General features: G+C 46.4%; 1 protein-coding gene across 6 annotated transcripts in view; it reads left to right on the forward strand.

Annotated features, from left to right (window-relative positions):
* SAMD11 (sterile alpha motif domain containing 11) overlaps positions 1–16,317 on the forward strand; it is a 136,280-nt gene that overhangs the window by 88,408 nt on the left and 31,555 nt on the right. For all 6 annotated transcript variants that reach the window (XM_042478286.1, XM_042478283.1, XM_042478281.1 and 3 more), the window contains 2 exons: positions 2,882–2,974; positions 14,034–14,207. In XM_042478286.1, coding sequence (XP_042334220.1) covers positions 2,882–2,974; positions 14,034–14,207 — 267 coding nt within the window. The remainder of the gene's footprint in view (positions 1–2,881; positions 2,975–14,033; positions 14,208–16,317) is intronic.

Genomic DNA, 16,317 nt, shown 5'->3' on the forward strand with positions numbered 1-16,317 from the left:
AGTCCTTTCTTTCCTCCTACCCCTCATTTCCATTGGCCAGCCTTGATTTCAATGGCACCCTGTAGTTTCCCATGACCTTCCCCCTCTCCTCCCTTTGTTAGGAGGATTCCTTCCCTCAAAGAGTAAAACAGAGCAGTGGTGGGATCCCATGCCGCAACACATGGAACCCCACTGGGCACCTTTCATTGTCTTGTAGCCTTGATGGAAGGATGAAAGCCAGTGCCGCTTCTCGGGTATAGCGGGTGGGCAGGAACAAAAGCTAGCCTGTTGCCAGGGATGTTGTTTCGAGAGGACTGAGCAAGTGTGTTCTGCATGCCATGGCGATGGTTGGTTCTGTTAATTGCTCATTGCCTTCGAGTTGTTCCCGATCCATTGCGACCCTGTGGATGAAACACCTCCAAAGACTCCCTGTCCTCAGATCCCGTAACTTCATGTCTATGACCTCCTTGTGGTTTCTTCCAACTCTTATCATCATCCAACTCTCATGACCATGATCATGCAAACCTACTGGGCAAGTCACATCCTTACATCCTCAGAGGATGGCAATGGCAAACCTCCTCTGAACAAATCTTGCCAAGAAAACCCCATCATAGCTTCTCCTTATGGTCACCACCTAAGTCAGAAATGACTTGAAGGCACACAACAACAACAGCAACACAATAACTTCAATATTCTGCTAGAACCTCCAAATAAACTCAGAGTCCATTTATAGGAGAACATTGGGTAGTCAACCTTCTTTAGTTGCTGCAAAAGAGTGCATCCAGTACAACCTGTTGAATGCACCTTAGTAGTCAAGCTGGCTGAGATGAAGAGAGAGAGAGAGTACTTAAGATTTTAAAGATGCATGCCCTCCTATAGATCGGCCCTGATGTGAAATTGTCATAGAGATAAGGCTTCAGAAATGGTGCCCTCCTTAAACCTTACTGCAGGAGCTTAATACTTAGAATGGTGAGGTTCAGCCTTTGTTCCTCCATTATTTTGGACGTTGCCTTGCAAAAGCCTCGCCAGCTTGAGAAATGGTTTAGGATTCTGGGAATTGGAGTCTGAAAGATAGAGAAGGCCTCAGGTTGAGAACCACTCATCCAAACAACCATGAAGAGCAAAATGTCCCATTAGACATGTGATGTCAAGTGGGGCATCATCTCCAAAAGTTCATGCAACAGTAAATCCATTAGGCTTTAAGGGTCTCTATAGCAGTGTTCAGGATACAATTAAATAAATAAATTGAATATTAAATATGCTCTGTACCATAAGTGCTATGACTTTCAGGGAAAAACAGAATGGTTTGGGCCTTGACTATGTCACAACCACTTGCAAAATATCTACAGAGCTGCGTTGCATTAATATACATTCTTTCCCAGGCAAGTTAAATCCCATGTCAGAAAAGAGCTCGGTTCTGCATCTGGGATAAGATATGCAAACTGAATAAGTTTACATTTGCATCCATTTTATTAGAGTGCGTGTTGAGTACGTTTTAGATTTATGGACCGTTTTAGATCTGTAAGCCTCCTTGAGTCCCTGTAATGGGAAGAAGGTGGGATATAAATAAACATGATGATGATGATGATGATGATGATGATGATGATGATATGTGTGTTACAGAACTGTTATTCTGAGGTGTTTTCGGTTTGTTTTTGTATTATACACCAAACGTGTTCTGACTTTATCAGTCATGGGTAAGAGAATGAAGTCAACACTCAACCCTTGGAAACCTTATTTGCAGGGATGTAGCTAGGATTTTAGGAAGGGGGGGGGGGGTCCAGACTAAGTGCCACCATTATAATGGGGCTTGGGTGCGGCGGTGCAGCAGCACACACCATTCATTTTTCTAATGGAAGGGGGGTCCGGACCCCAAGAAACTCCCCCCCGGCTACGTCCCTGTTATTCACCTTGCATTCTAGGATTTTCAGGGGCCACAAGGACTAGAAGCTTGCTTTCTATTTGAAACCAACACTGCAATGTCTAAGAAGAAGATTTATGCACCCGGTGCCATGCTCCAAGGTGTTCTTTCCTGTCTTGCTGCACGTTCGCAACATATTCAAACCATAGTGCTGTTATGGCACTTTTTAAAACGTGCGCAGAAGGGGGTGCGTGGCCCTTTTACAAGCTTTTGGATGAGAATTTGATGCTTGCGGGATGACAAGTCCGCCTCTTCTTTCCTGCTTTTATTCCAACAACACATGCCTTTCTCTCCCCCCCTCTTCCCTCCCCAGCATTATTACGAGAGGATATTGATTTTTAAATCTGTGCAAGAGAAGGGCAAAGCGGATGGGGGAAGGGGGGAGAAGATGCTGTAATTGTATATTAGATATTTTTGCGTCGGCTTGCTAGGACGGCACAAATGAGGAGAGGCACAGGGCTTTCTGCATAGTCGAGAGGGCTGGAGAAAGCTGGAGGCTTTGAAAGATCGGACAGAGAACTGGTTGGTGGGTGAGAGAAGGAGAAGGAGAAGGAGAGGAAACATTGAGAAGCAGTGTGTGTGTTGTTGTCTATGTGTATGTGTGTAGGGGAGGATTCTGCTTCCCCCCTCGATCCCCACTACCACCCGCCAAGACCCCAGCTGTTTTGCATCAGGGCATGAAACGCGAGGACGCACCCGAGGGACGAAATGCAGTTCAGTAAGGAAATAAACTAGATTTCCAAATTCTCTGGTTGCCATTGATCAGTGTATGGAGGGTCGCTGTGTCCCTTGAGGCTGCATGGTCAGGAAAAGCCTATCTGGGTGCTTCTCCTACCCCAACACTCACCCCTTTTCCCCTCCTTTAACTATGTACAAAATGCCCCTGAAGTTTGGATTGCGGGGAAAAGGAAATATCTATCATTTCATCTAATTCTGTTTCTCTTGTATGTCTCTCCTCCCCCTATCCTTTCCTTCCTCCAGATGAAGTTTTAGGCAAGAGAAGAGCGTGTTCGCCCAACAGCAACAGCGAGTGTCCCCTCGAAAGCAAGAAATCCCGAAGCGAGTCCCCAAAAGGTAGGAGTCTCTCCGTCTCTCTCTCTTGTTCTTTAAAGGAAAAGAAAATGTATTCCAGTTTGCTAAGTGTGGGTCAGTTGTTGTTTGTGAATGGAAAGCGGGTGGGGTGAGATGGACGCTGGAGGGCTCCCTACGGAGTTGCCTTTCGGAAAGACTCAAAGGGATCCTCCTTTCTCACATCATCAGGTTGCAGGGCAATGTCTGCCAATTAAAATTACTCTTAATTTATATTAACCCTTGAACCCTTCGCTTGGTAAGATCTGGGCACGTTTCAACCTTTCGCACCCGACGGCAGCACCATTTCATCTTGCTCCTTTTCCAAATTAATAGTTAAAAATGAGCCAAAGTGCCATGTCCTGTTTTATTTCCATAGTTTTATTTTCTTCCTCTCCCCCAGACCCCAGCCTTCTCCCCCAATTTGGAGTTTCAAGCTTACAAACATCTTCTCTAAAGACTTTGACAAAATACAAAGACCTCTTTTTATCCCAACGGGGGACTTTGCCATGGCCAGGACCGTTTATTTGTTTTTCTCTGAACTTCCATGCGCTCAATGTGTCATCTCACCAACTGCTTTCTAAAGCTCTTGAAGTTCAAATAACAGTTGGCCATATGGCACATGGGGGGGGGGGGGGATGCAAGAATGGTTCCTTTTCTGGAGGCAGAAAGACAACCCAAAACTCTTTGGGGGCAGGATAGATCAGGATCTGCTGCTAGTTTCCTGAGTGGTTTTGCAGTGGGTCAACAAGGATTTCTGATTCCCGATTCCTGTTGTTAAATGATACAAGAAAAATGCAATTTTCTACTTAAATTAGGCTGCTAAAATGAAGAAAAATGGAGGTAACTGCTGCTGGTTACCCTAAGGCTTCTTCATTTTGTGGTGTTGGGTTATAATGTTGTTATTGCTGTGGTTACAAAGTTGGGAGTCATTAGTTTTTTGTGGGTTTTGGGGGCTTTGTGGCCATGTTCTAAAAGAGTTTATTCCTGGCGTTTCACGTACATCTGTGGCTGGCATCTTCAGAGAATGCTGGCATGGAAGAGAGTGGGGTATATATATATATATACTGTGTGAAGATGCCAGCAACAGATGCTGGCAAAACGTCAGGAATAAACTTTTCTAGAACATGGCCACATAGCCCGAAAAGCCCACAAAAAACCATGGATGCCGGCCATGAAAGCCTTCAACTTCACATTGGGAGTCATTGTTGTGCAGAGAGCACTGTGGGCATCTTTCAGTTGTGGTCCTCAAAAGAAACTCCTGGATTTGGGATTCTTTTATTGTGCGCAAGCTCTGCTTGATGGATCTCAAGCAGAGGGAGGTAGGCCCCATACAGACTACCAAAATAAAGCTGCTTTGGGTCACTTTGGAGGTATGCTATTTAAATGATGCATGTGTCCTAAGACTCCGGAAGCTGTGCTAAAGCTGCCCTCCAGTTCTTAGGACTGGATCGTGGCTTTGGCACGGCTTCCGGACTCTTAGGACTCATGCAGCATTTAAACAGCATACCTCCAAAGTGACCCGAAGCATTATTTTGGTCTGTCTGTATGGGGCCACAGTTTTATGGGCTAGAGGCCATGCCATCAGCTGTAAGCAAGCCCTAGTTTTCAAAAGCACATACTCAAATAAAATGTAAGGGTGCAGCAAGAGGCTTCATTGTGTTTGCTGCAAGAGATGGACACACCTAGCCTTCTAGAAGTATAGGAAGGTATTCTGCTGCATCACCCGTTTCCACACCTTGTAACCTGGAGAAGACAGGGATTGTAACCTGGAGAAGACAGGGATTGGATTTAAAACAGTCTGCAGCCAAAGCAAGGACTCTGACTTTGAGCCTTCTCCTTCTTCATTCCAAGAGAGGAGCCATGTGATGGGAGGGCATAGTAGCATGGAGCAAGAAATCCCATGTTTTGGCCAGTCATGAATGACATAGGAGTAGCAGTTCTGGATCCAGCTTTCAGACAAATGTTATCTTCATTGCACCTTGTTTGGTGAACGTCAGGCCTGGAGCCCAAATCCATCCTTCCTAGGGTCCTCATCTGGCCCTTGTGGGATGTCCCAATGGCCATGTTCTCTTCCTTATCATATCATCTTATGGTGGCTTCCAAGCTTTTCTTTTGGCTTTTTCACCTTCTAAAAGGTTGACATGCTTCCAAGGTTAGCAACTAATAGTTAAGAGGTTCCATCCCAAACATGCCTTCTTGCTGTTTATTGCCTGGTTATTCCCTGATTATTCTTGGGATAATGACTCTTTTCTTGCGCTGTGTCTGAAAACCTTAATTGCGATTTAATAGTAATTGTGCAATTTTCACGGGATAAACCCTGTTTAAACTTCCAATTTTCCTCTGTGTGATAAAGTCCTAAGGGCTCCCTAGAACATATCTGCAATGGAGGTCTGGGTGCATTGAGCTGGGCGTGGAAAAAGGCAAGAGTCTCCTTCTCTGGGAGGAGAGAATAAGAAATGAGTGGCCCCTCTTGGACTTTCTGTTCCTTGGAGGCATTGTCGTTTTAAGTTCAAACTAATTAGCAATCAATAATGCTTGCACTGATTAGGATTGCTTGACCTGTGTTTCGACGCCGGCATAGTCTGAGGAGTTGGAGAAAAGTTTGGTTGCACTGGTTTCTGTGCAAATAATTAGAACAAAGACTCTGGATCTTCTCTCTTTTAGGACTCTCCTATGGCCTAGAAAGGGTGCTATGATGGGCGTCTCAGCCACCGTTTTCACTTTTTGATGCAGAAGTGGGTACTGTATATGAAACTGTGGCAAAAGACATGCAACGATGGGTATCAGCCCTGGTGGCACAGTGGTTAAATTCCTGTACTGCAGCCACTCACTTAAAACCATAAGGTTGCGAGTTCAATACCAGCGAAAGGGCTCAAGCTTGACTCAGGCTTGCATCCTTCCGAGGTCGCTAAAATGAGTTTACAGTTGTAAACCGCTTAGACACTGTTAGTTCAGTATGAAGCGGTATATAAATGAAGCTGTTTGTTTTTTGTTTGTTTATCAAAAGTGTGCTTTTGGTTCAGTTCTGGTATTTCCTTGGCCGCCTTGGAGATTGCATCGGGGTGTTTAAAAGCCCAGGAGGGGAAACCAGGAGCATCCCCTTTTCCGGCCTCTCTCCCCTCCGTTCTTGGTACTGCTGGGGTCACTGTAGCCTGGTTGTTTGTTTTTCCTCCTCGGTCTTCTTGCGGCTAAATGGATTTTATTAGAATCTGCCTGCAATCTTATCTTTACAGCCATACGATCTAGAAGCTATTTCGTTATTTAAAATCAAAACAGAAACAAAGAATGTCAGGGTGCTCTATTCGGTGCCGGAGTTGCAGAAGGAAAGGAAGATGCTCCTGACCCATAAATGCAGCACGATCTGTCCCTGAAGACTAGCACACATTCCTGCCCAAATGCCCAAAGTCCTATTCTTTCCCCGCGTTCAAAGCTGCCTCTCCATTTCCTCTGCTTCCTCCTCCTCCTCCTCCTCTTCCTTGGAGTTGCAATTAGAAAGACATCAATATTCCAATAGGGATCTGGGAGGTTGAAATGCATTTTGCTACCAAAGACGCCAGCTTGGATCAGAGGGGACAAAGTTCTTCACCTGCGAAATGCTGTTGCGCTAATTTTTCTCTTAACATGTTACCAGTCTGTGCCCCCCCCCCCCCAGCTTCCCTTTTTGCTTCCTTTTCTTCATCTCTTCCCCCCTTCTCTGCCGCTGCATCCTCTGAAAAATTAATCAAGGTGATAGCAGTTTAATCCATCTCTTGGAGAAGGCAGCTAAGCTTTAATCAGGCTTTCCCGAGACCTGGCTATCTATTGCTTTGGAATCAATGCTACTTATTCCAAACCCCAAAGAGGCCTCTCCTCCCTCCCTCACCTCCGTTCTTGTGCAGATTTAAGTTTTTCTCTGCCCCTTTGCACCAGGTGACCCACCATCCAAACCTCTCCGTTTACGATTCACCTCTCAGCTTGGGCAGTTTCATACCGAAGTGACAGATTATCTAATCTTACTTGAGATCAGTCTGAATGATTTTGCTGGCTCCCCTTTATCTGCAGAGGTTTAAATGAAATGAATTCTAGGACTTGTCTTTCAAGTCAAGCTAGACTAGACACACTGAAGTCCTTCTGCTCTAACACAGGTACTTGGTTCAGTAGCTTGTCTCACCTGGAAGCCTGAAGTTTCCACTTTGTAGCAACGCTTTCAGGAACATGCCTTGTCTTCGATGTACAAGGGGGCTGTTCAGTGGTTCTTTGCTGCCCCAGAGAATAGGATCCAGAACAATGGATGCAAGTTACAGGAAAAGAGATTCCACTTAAACATTAGGAAGAACTCCTTGACAGTAAGAGCTATTCGACACTGGAAGATACTTCCTCGGAAAGTGGTGGAGTCTCCTTCTTTGAAGGCCTTTAAGCAGAGGCTGGATGGCCATCTATCAGGGATGACTTGATTGAGAGTTCCTGCATGGCAAGGGGTTGGACTAGATGGCCCTTGGGGTCCCTTCCAACTCTATGATTCTAGTGTAGAGGACTAAGTTTCAATGAACATCGTTTTTTATGGGTTTTTCGGGCTATGTGGCCATGTTCTATAAGAGTTTATTCCTGACGTTTCGCCAGCATCTCTGACTGGCATTAGAGATGCCAGCCACAGATGCTGGCGTAACATCAGGAATAAACTCTTATAGAACATGGCCACATAGCCCGAAAACCCCCAAAAAACTATGGATGCCGGCCATGAAAGCCTTCGATTTCAGTGAACAGTTTCAGTTCCATGATTCATCTCCATCCACTGTTGATCTCTTATTGATGCCTTTCTGATAAGCCATTGATTGAGTTGCTGTGATGTCACAACATGCTTCATGCTCATGCCATTTTCAGAAGTGGTTTGGTGATGAATATAGGGCCCATGAGGGAAGTAGGGACTTAGTTTAGCAGAGGCAGAGCTGAAACCGGAGGCCTGTGGGCAGTTGGGGATAGTCTGTGCTTCAAGCATATTTACTTATTTTTGTTGTTGTGAGCCTTCAATTCGTTTTTGACTTATGGTGACTCTGAGGTGGAGATGTCACAGAGTTGTCATGGTTGTTTGGGGGGATCCCTCTGCTTCCTGCTGTGGCTGAGAGAGTGTACCTTGCTTAAAGTCATCCAGGGAGTTTCCATGGCCAAGTGGAGATTCAAACCCTTGTCCAAAGCTTAAACTGTGCTGGCTCTCTTGATGGTACATACTTGGCCTGTCTTTCCTCAGCATCTCCTCCTTAGTACCCCAACCTCGACAAAGCTTTTGCAACCCTTTTATGCCTTCCCTTCATCACGAATTCTCCCCCAGCCCCCTTCTCTTTCCTATGTTCATTTCCAGCATGCAGAAACAGAAATGAAGCCGTTGTGAAAGTTAGCCCTGGGGAGATGTAGCATTCCTTTTATAGCATATTTGGAGTGTTATATAGCGCTCCGGAGTCCTTTCTGGCTGTGTGCTCTACTGTGGAAAAAGGATGCAAGAGGTAACTGTGAATTTGGATGGGGGTTTGGCGAAGGGGAGGGAAAGGGTGGAAGACACCTGTAGGGCCTGCCAAAGCATTCAGCGGGGAAGCAGGTAACCTTCCCTTCCTTCCTCCCTCTCCTGGTGCATGCTCCAGAGATCAAACGCCAGCCCTATCTCGGTGGAAGCCGGGGCCGCCAAGTGCCTGCTGTCAAACTGAGCAGAACGTTCTTGCGTCTAATATGGAAATATGACCGCATCAGAGGTTCAGAACAGGGGCTGCGCACTGGCAGGTCACGGAGGAAGCGTTCTCCACCGGAGAAGGTTCCAGCTCTCCTGTCCTCTCTCCCTGCAGTAAATTCTCACTCCTGACACCACAATGTGGAGATCTACTCCCAGGATAATTTGGAGAAATGAGATTATATTATCGAGAGGTGGCATGGAGGGCAGGGCAAAGAGAAGAGAAGCAAGATAATCGTTGAGGTTCTTTCTCTGTCTGTCTCTCTCTCTCAGTCAATCCCTGACCCCCAAGCATATTTGTACAGCTGCAAAAATAAATCCAGCAGAGCTTCCATCACTTTGGGGTAATGGTGAGCTTGGCGAATACAAGCGTCAAGGCAGGAAAAATGTAGCATGAAGGTGAAATCTTTCACTTTTCTACATGACCCAGTAGGCATCCCCAGATCTACTTTCTGCTCCAGGTGTAATGGGGTACATGTGTAAAGGCAAGGGCTGGATGGCTGGAGGATAAACAGCTTTCTAGGCAGTGCTGCAGAAATAGAGCCATCATGGCTTGCATCTTTTGCAGCCTGCTTTCCTTTAATGAAAACCGAGGTTCATAAGAACCCTATGTTCTGTTCTCAGTTCAAGTTGGCTTTGTGGATGGGAGCCCTCCTGATAGATCACAAGGTTTTCTGTTTGTCGGGTCTGCTGTTTCTCATTTCAGAAGTGGGAAATTTTCCTTTTAGAAGGTAGACTTGCATGCATCAGATTGAAGTTGGCTCAGCCCCCAGATATATTCTTAAGCTCAGTTCAAACTAATACAGAGAACATCTTTAGGCTTGCATATAGCAGTATTCGCTCCACAGACCCCTTTTGTATGAGATTTAGCATTGGCTCTAATAACTGCAGTAATATCTCATTGAATAGTGAGGTATTCTAAAATAATGATGAGCATTAAGTGATATTTCTAGATTTCTAGAACCACAGTAATGAGAAATGACAATACAGTATCTGTGATTTCTCTTGGTGGCAAAGTTACCAATACTGCTGTGGTTTGTTGCCTACATTCCTAACTTGAAGATATGCTAAATGGTGAAATAAAGGTATAGGCTGAGATCCTTCATCATCAGGTGTAATGATGAAGCTCTGTCATCACATTGCCACCCTCCTAAAACTTATCTTTACTGCCAAGCAGAAACCCAACCAAAGGGTTTCTGAGGCATTGCAGATCGGGGTGCTGGGAAATGATGTCTGCAATGCTCTCCTGGTGTCAAGACACATTCAGAATAGACAGCTGGAGAGGCCTGTGGCAACTGCTCCAATCAAGGTGCTCCTCAATGAGGAGAGTGCTACAGACATAATTTCCCAGTATCCCAATATGCAGTGCCTTGGGAAACAGTTCCAGTTCCCTTCAGTTGGGGTGCTGCCTAGATGGAAAGGTAGGTTTTTGGGGTCAGGGCAGTCATTAAAGACCGTAATCCTGAATCCCCAAGTTACAACTTTGTGGGTCTAGCTTCCAATCTTGTAACTACTGGGCAGGATACCAGTTGTAACTTCCCCCATCCAAGTTCACAGGATGCCTGAATTCTTAATTATTGATCCTTTAGGAGTGTGAACTCCTTGTGAAGAGAATGCCTGGCTAGATAAAGTCAGCTTCTCCTGTTCCTTAAGGGCAGCATACGATCTACACTTTGAATGAACTTTGCATATAATACAAAGATATTGCCGTGTTAGTCTGTAGAGTCAGTATGTAGAGAGATCTTGTAGCACCTTTGAGACTAACTGAAAGAAAGAAGTTAGCAGCATGAGCTTAAGTCTACTTCCTCAGATGCATTGCATATAATGGAAGCACTGACTTGGTGGCCTTTGTAGGGGACCTGGGCCTTTGCAAGGGACCTGCTGCCTTGCATGTCAGAGCAAAGTGCTGTTTAACAGTGCCAGCATGGTTTGCAGCATTGCCACATATGGCTGAGTAAAAGAGGGGGAGATGCTTCACAGCATCTGTGTACTGGGCAGACCAGAAGGCTGGGCAGCTGCTTCTGTCTAGGCTGTGCCTTCTGAGTGGCTTCGCTGGAGTCCATGTCACACCTGGCGACGGCTGGGGATTTGACGGGATCAAGTGTCCGCATTAACCCGCCAGCGCTAAAGACCAAAGCAGACAGCAAAGCTGCAGCAGTGCAGGAATGGGGAGAGGGGCTGAGTGGGTGGGATCTCACTTGTTTTTAAGTGGAGCAAATCAAAGCCTTTCTCAGCACTTGGGTCTCTCCTCTCCGTCTTGCACCTGAAATCTTCTTTGGGGCAGATCAGGAGGTGTTTGCGGTAATTAGAAGTGTCATAATCATTCCATCTCCCCACTCCTCTCGCCTCCTTATGGGAAGGAGGAGGGCAGGGAGATGAGAGCCAAAGCAGTGGTAAATCTCCCCCTTCTCGAAACTGTGGGTCCCCTCCCACCCCCACATCTCTGGCTAAGAGCTTGCTGGAGGGGCTGTGAGACAGTTGGTGCCTTGCTGAGCTCCCTCCAGGGAGGCGGGTGGGCGGCAGGCGTGGGAGGCCCTGTCACTCACCAGCCCCGAGTGGCGGCAAGAAGAGAAGAGGGAACATTCCCAAGCCTTTGCACCTTCTTCTTCCCGGGGGGGAATAAGCCACCTGCTATGTGGCATGGGCATAGCTTTGCCTGATCCTGCAGGCTTCCTCCCTTAGGGATCATCCAGAAGTCATTTTTTTAAGCGCGGCGATGCAAATCATCTCGCTCACACATTCTGGGTTTGTTATTCACAACCACATCGATGTGCATCGCTGCTAGTTCGATTGCTCATACGTGCCAGCATTTGAATAAAGATGGAGTCGACGATGCGAATGCGTGCGGTACACGTCCAAGGTGTGCAGAGTTTTATCCCAGGTCTATTCGCGTTGGTTATTCACACTACTGACAATGCGGATATTTTTTACAAACTCGGTGGAAACCCCAATATCGATTTTCCCAGATTAAGTGGGGATTTGGAAGCCTTCCCCCAAAACCTGAGTGCATTCAGGATGCGTGTGAACAACGGAGATTCAACCTGGATTCATCCTGGATTATTTTCACAGTTGAAGCACCCTTTCCCATTCTTCTTCTGAGTCCACAGGTCTCACAGAGTTGTGAATGAGGCCATTTACCTCTCAACCCTTTGCGATTTGGCTCAGGGTTAGAGTCTTTACTGATCTGGGTGCATGAGAAGCATGTCCCAAAGGCTGATGGATGGCAAGGGTGGGGAGGATTACAAAAACAAAACTCCCACTTCTTCATTGCCGTTTCCTACAGGCCGCAATCTTCTTGAATTTAGGCCAGCGCTGCTCAAACTGGAGGAGGGCTGCCTTGGGACCCAAATGGCCCAGCAAGTCCAAAGTCATTTCCTTAATAGATCATTATCCGATTCAATTAATGCACCGGCTGTTCTGTAGGAGCCTTGGCAAGGGGAGCAATTCACTTTGAGCTTTCCCTTCGCCCTCTCCTCCAGCTTGCCTTGCCTGGCGGAGCAGCATTGTTGGGGGCTCCTCTGAGTAATGAAAAGCCTTGCCCTGTGGGGATGATCAGAGATAAAACAGCGCTGCCGGAGCAGAGAGCGCAGTAATTACCGCAGCGCCTTGCTTTACAGTAAACAAATGTCGTCGCCTAGCTTGGTTTTTTATCTTTCTCTGTACGGCTACGACAGGAACCCCACGACCCCTTTGCTGGGGTGGGATGGATGGAGCCAGAGAAGAGAAACAGTGGGAAACTATCTCTCTTGGTGGAGGTGGAAACGGGATGGGGCTTATTCAGATAGGTCAAAGGCACTGGGAGACTGTGGTACAGTTGGCCCTCCGCATTTGTGGCTTTGACTTTTGCGGATTTGGTTACTGTATATACTCATGTATAGGTCTAGAAACTTTAGTCAAAATATTGACTCCAAAAGCCTGGGTCGACTTATCCAGGGTCAGTGTAAGTCCTATTTTAACTCTTATTAAAAAGGGAACCATCCCCTGGTGAAAGGCAAGAGCATAAGTCTGGGTCTTGGAAGCACTGACCCCCTTCTATTCTCTGATCTATCGGGTATTAACAGTTATATCTGCTGGGATTTTGTAAGTTTTTTAACATTGTTTTTCTTTGCTTCATCCTTTAGATGTTTTGTTACATGCACCTGAGTTTTACCCTCGACTTATCCATGGGTCATATCAAAATCCACAATTTTGGGCCCAAAACCTGCCTTTGACTTATACATGACTTATAGTCAACTATGAAACTCTAGGTCCTCCAGCGCAACTCTGCCAGAAGTTGACCATAGAGGTGTGCTGGGCAACCCAGACGTTCCTAGAGAAGACACTTCTATAGGCATTTGTAGGCCCTCCAGCATGATTCTATGGTCAACATCTGGCAGAAGAAGAAGCACTTTCATTCCTGCTATTCAGACATAGCCTAGAGTACACTGGGCATCTCTTTTTGCTGTGTCTTCCTCCTCTGTTCCTGCATAGTCTGCCTGCCTTTGTGCCGCACCCAGCTGCTTCTAGGCATTGCTCTGAAGGGCAGGAACAGAGCAATACATTCCTCCAGCCGCTGCTTGGGAACATTTTGAGGAGGGAGGAGAAAGCACGCAAACTTTAGGGAACAAATAATATCTAGCTGTTTATCCTCCAGGTGGAAAAAGGTGACTGCCAAGATCTGTCCGTCTTTCTGTGTTTCAGATTTTTATTCTTCCCCTTGTTCCCAAAAGCTCTTAACCAGCCTACATGTTCTCCTCCTTGTATCCTTGCAGCAGGTACTTTTATAGAAGAGTGTAGCTACAAAGTGGGGTGGCAAAATGAAGCTTCGTAAATAGCCATTTCCTCCTCTCCCTGATGAAATTTTCCTTCGGCCCCCAAATTTCTAGCACTGCGGAGTGAGATACTAAAAACCATTCAGATCTAGAACTCATCTATTTGCTGTGTTGGCATTCCCTTGGTAGCTTTGCCTACCCCTTTGGGCATTTTTTGGATGCCCAAACTGTGTTTCTAAGTGCTCAGCTGACGTCAAAGAAGTGCAGGAGGCTGAAGGAAAATGTCATTGGGCATAAAGGATTCTTATTTGGGGGACCATACCCTCCACGTAGCTGCACCCCTGCTTTAAGATGCAGGTGTGTACAAAAATGCTAACCTATGGAGACGTCTGTCAACATGGGCTTGCACACTGTGTTTTCAAGTACAGACGTCTGAACTTGTTTGCTGAGAGATGGGTGTGCCATGAGATGCGTAGTTGTGATATTTTTGTAGCAGTGGAAGAATGCAAAGGAAATTCCCCTTCCGGGGCTCTTCTACCTTCGTCGCTTATCTTTTCTTCACCTTTTATCCTGGCGTCAACATGTATTCTTAATGTTCTGTTTCCAAACCTTGCAGAAAACTCCCACACGCCTCTGCTGGAGGGCACCGTCACTCAGATGACCCCAGAGGAGCATTACAGGCGGATGATGTCGGCTCTCAATGAACACGGCACTTTCGAGGAGCAGCAGCAGCAACAGCAGCAGCGGCTTTACCAGTTGGCCAACAGCATGGCAGTGCCCAGCCATAGCGGTGAGGGTACTTTACTTTCTCAGGGGCGGCCTGTGTGGAGTTCTCCGACTGCAAAGTAAGGATGTGGTGAATACTTGTTAATACAGTCAGCCCTCCATATGCGCAGATTCTTATCTACGGACCCAACTATCCGTGGCTTGAAAATATTTTAACAATATATACATTCCAAAAAAGCAAACCTTGATTTTTCCATTCCATATGCGGACACCATTTTACTGTGCCATTGTATTAATGGGACTTGAGCATCCACGAATTTTGGTATCCGCAAGGAGTCCTGGATCCAAACTGCAGCGCATACCAAGGGCCCACTGTGTTCACATCCTCGATGTAGAAATGATTTTGCAGCACTCAAGTGTGTGCCCACTGAGAAAAAGGAGAGCAAGCATGAGATGATGACGATGATAATGATGTAATTTATTTATACCCCGTCTTTCCACCAAAGTGGGACTTAGGGCAGCCTAAAAAGCTTTGTTGTTGTTGTTGTTGTTGTTGTTGTTGTGTGACTTCACGTTGTTTCTGACGTACGGTGACCCGACCTCCTGGCAAGATTTGTTCAGAGAAGGTTTGCCATTGCCTTCCCCTGAGGCTGAGAGAGTGTGACTTGTCCAAGATGAACCAGTGGGTTTCACGGCCATGCTGGGAATTGAACCCTGGCCTCCAGAGTCGTAGCCCAACACTTAAACAACTACGTCACACTAGCTTTGTAAGTCACTAAAGGTAACTAAGGGCCCGAACAGACAAGCCAAAGTAAAGCTGCTTCGGGTCACTGTGGAGGTATGCTGTTTAAATGACACACGCATCTTAAGAGGCCAGAAGCTGCGCCAAAGCTGTGCTCTAGTCCTTGGCACAGCTTCCGACCTCTAAAGACGCATGCATCATTTAAACAGCATACCTCCAAAGTGACCCAAAGCAGCTTTATTTTGGCCTGTGTGTTCAGGCCCTTAGTCAAACATTTAATTCGTTACCTGTACTTAGTTACCAAAGAGAGATAATACCCACTCTAAAGATCCCACTGATTAATATCTGAAATGCCCCTTCTTTGTCAATTAGAACATTAACGTGGAGGTAGAACTGATGGCAAAGTGAGATCAACTTCTCTTCCATCTCTACCTCCAGAACAGCAGAGGCTCACCGGAAAAAGTAGGTCCAGGCTGAGATCAGGTCTACATTTTATTCCAGCCAACACAAAGCAATGATTATCTATTGGCACAGCCGGTGGCACCGACTAACATTTAATAATTTAGGAGCCCTTTTTTGGGAGGCTTAATTGCTTGTCTCTCCTCCTACTCCCCCCATTTTATCCCCCCTTCTGCACATGCTGCTCTCCGTCAACATTAATCCCACATTCTCCATTCTCTCCGCCTGGAGCTGCCATCCCTGGAGCATCTCTCTGTCAATCACTCTTGATATCCAAACCGTCAGAGAGCGTAGCACTGTAAATAACACATCCACCGTATTTGTGCAGGGCAGGAAGGGGGGGGGGGATTGCTGGAAGACAGGGGAGGCAGGAGGGAGGAGGCGATGGGTGGGTTGTTGCGGTCATTCCGGATCGATGCTGCCGCTTTCCTCCTTCCCCCCATCTGCTACAATGGAGCACCGACGGCCTTTTTCAGATAATTAATTTATAAGCATGGGAGGCATACAGTCACTGGGCTGGAGAGAAAGCAGGGCTTTTCAGTGTGTTCTGATGGAGCTGGCAGTTTATCCCATAGCAAAGGGAGGTGGCTTTTATGGACAAAAATGTGCATTACACAGGCAAATTGCTTGTTGTTGTGGGCCTTCAAGTCATTGCTGACTTATGGCAACCCTAAAACAAACCTATTGAGGAGTTTTCTAAGCAAAACTCTCTCCGAGGAGGTTTGCCCTTGCCTTCCCAGTGGGTTACACAAGCAACTACTACATGTATCTTAAATGCATCTGATGCTTAACATGTATCAGATGTTCTCCGAAGATTCCAGCCACTGCTGCTGGCAAAACGTCAGGAATAAACTCTTCTAGAGCATGGTCTCATAGCACTATGGATGCTGGATGGGAAAGCCTTTGACTACACACAAACTATGTTTCTCTGGTAGCGGTAGTGGCTAGTTCTCCACTTTGTCTTATTCTGTTG

This window comes from Sceloporus undulatus, chromosome 7, assembly GCF_019175285.1.
Source record: "Sceloporus undulatus isolate JIND9_A2432 ecotype Alabama chromosome 7, SceUnd_v1.1, whole genome shotgun sequence".
In the NCBI taxonomy this organism is placed as follows: Eukaryota; Metazoa; Chordata; class Lepidosauria; order Squamata; family Phrynosomatidae; genus Sceloporus; species Sceloporus undulatus.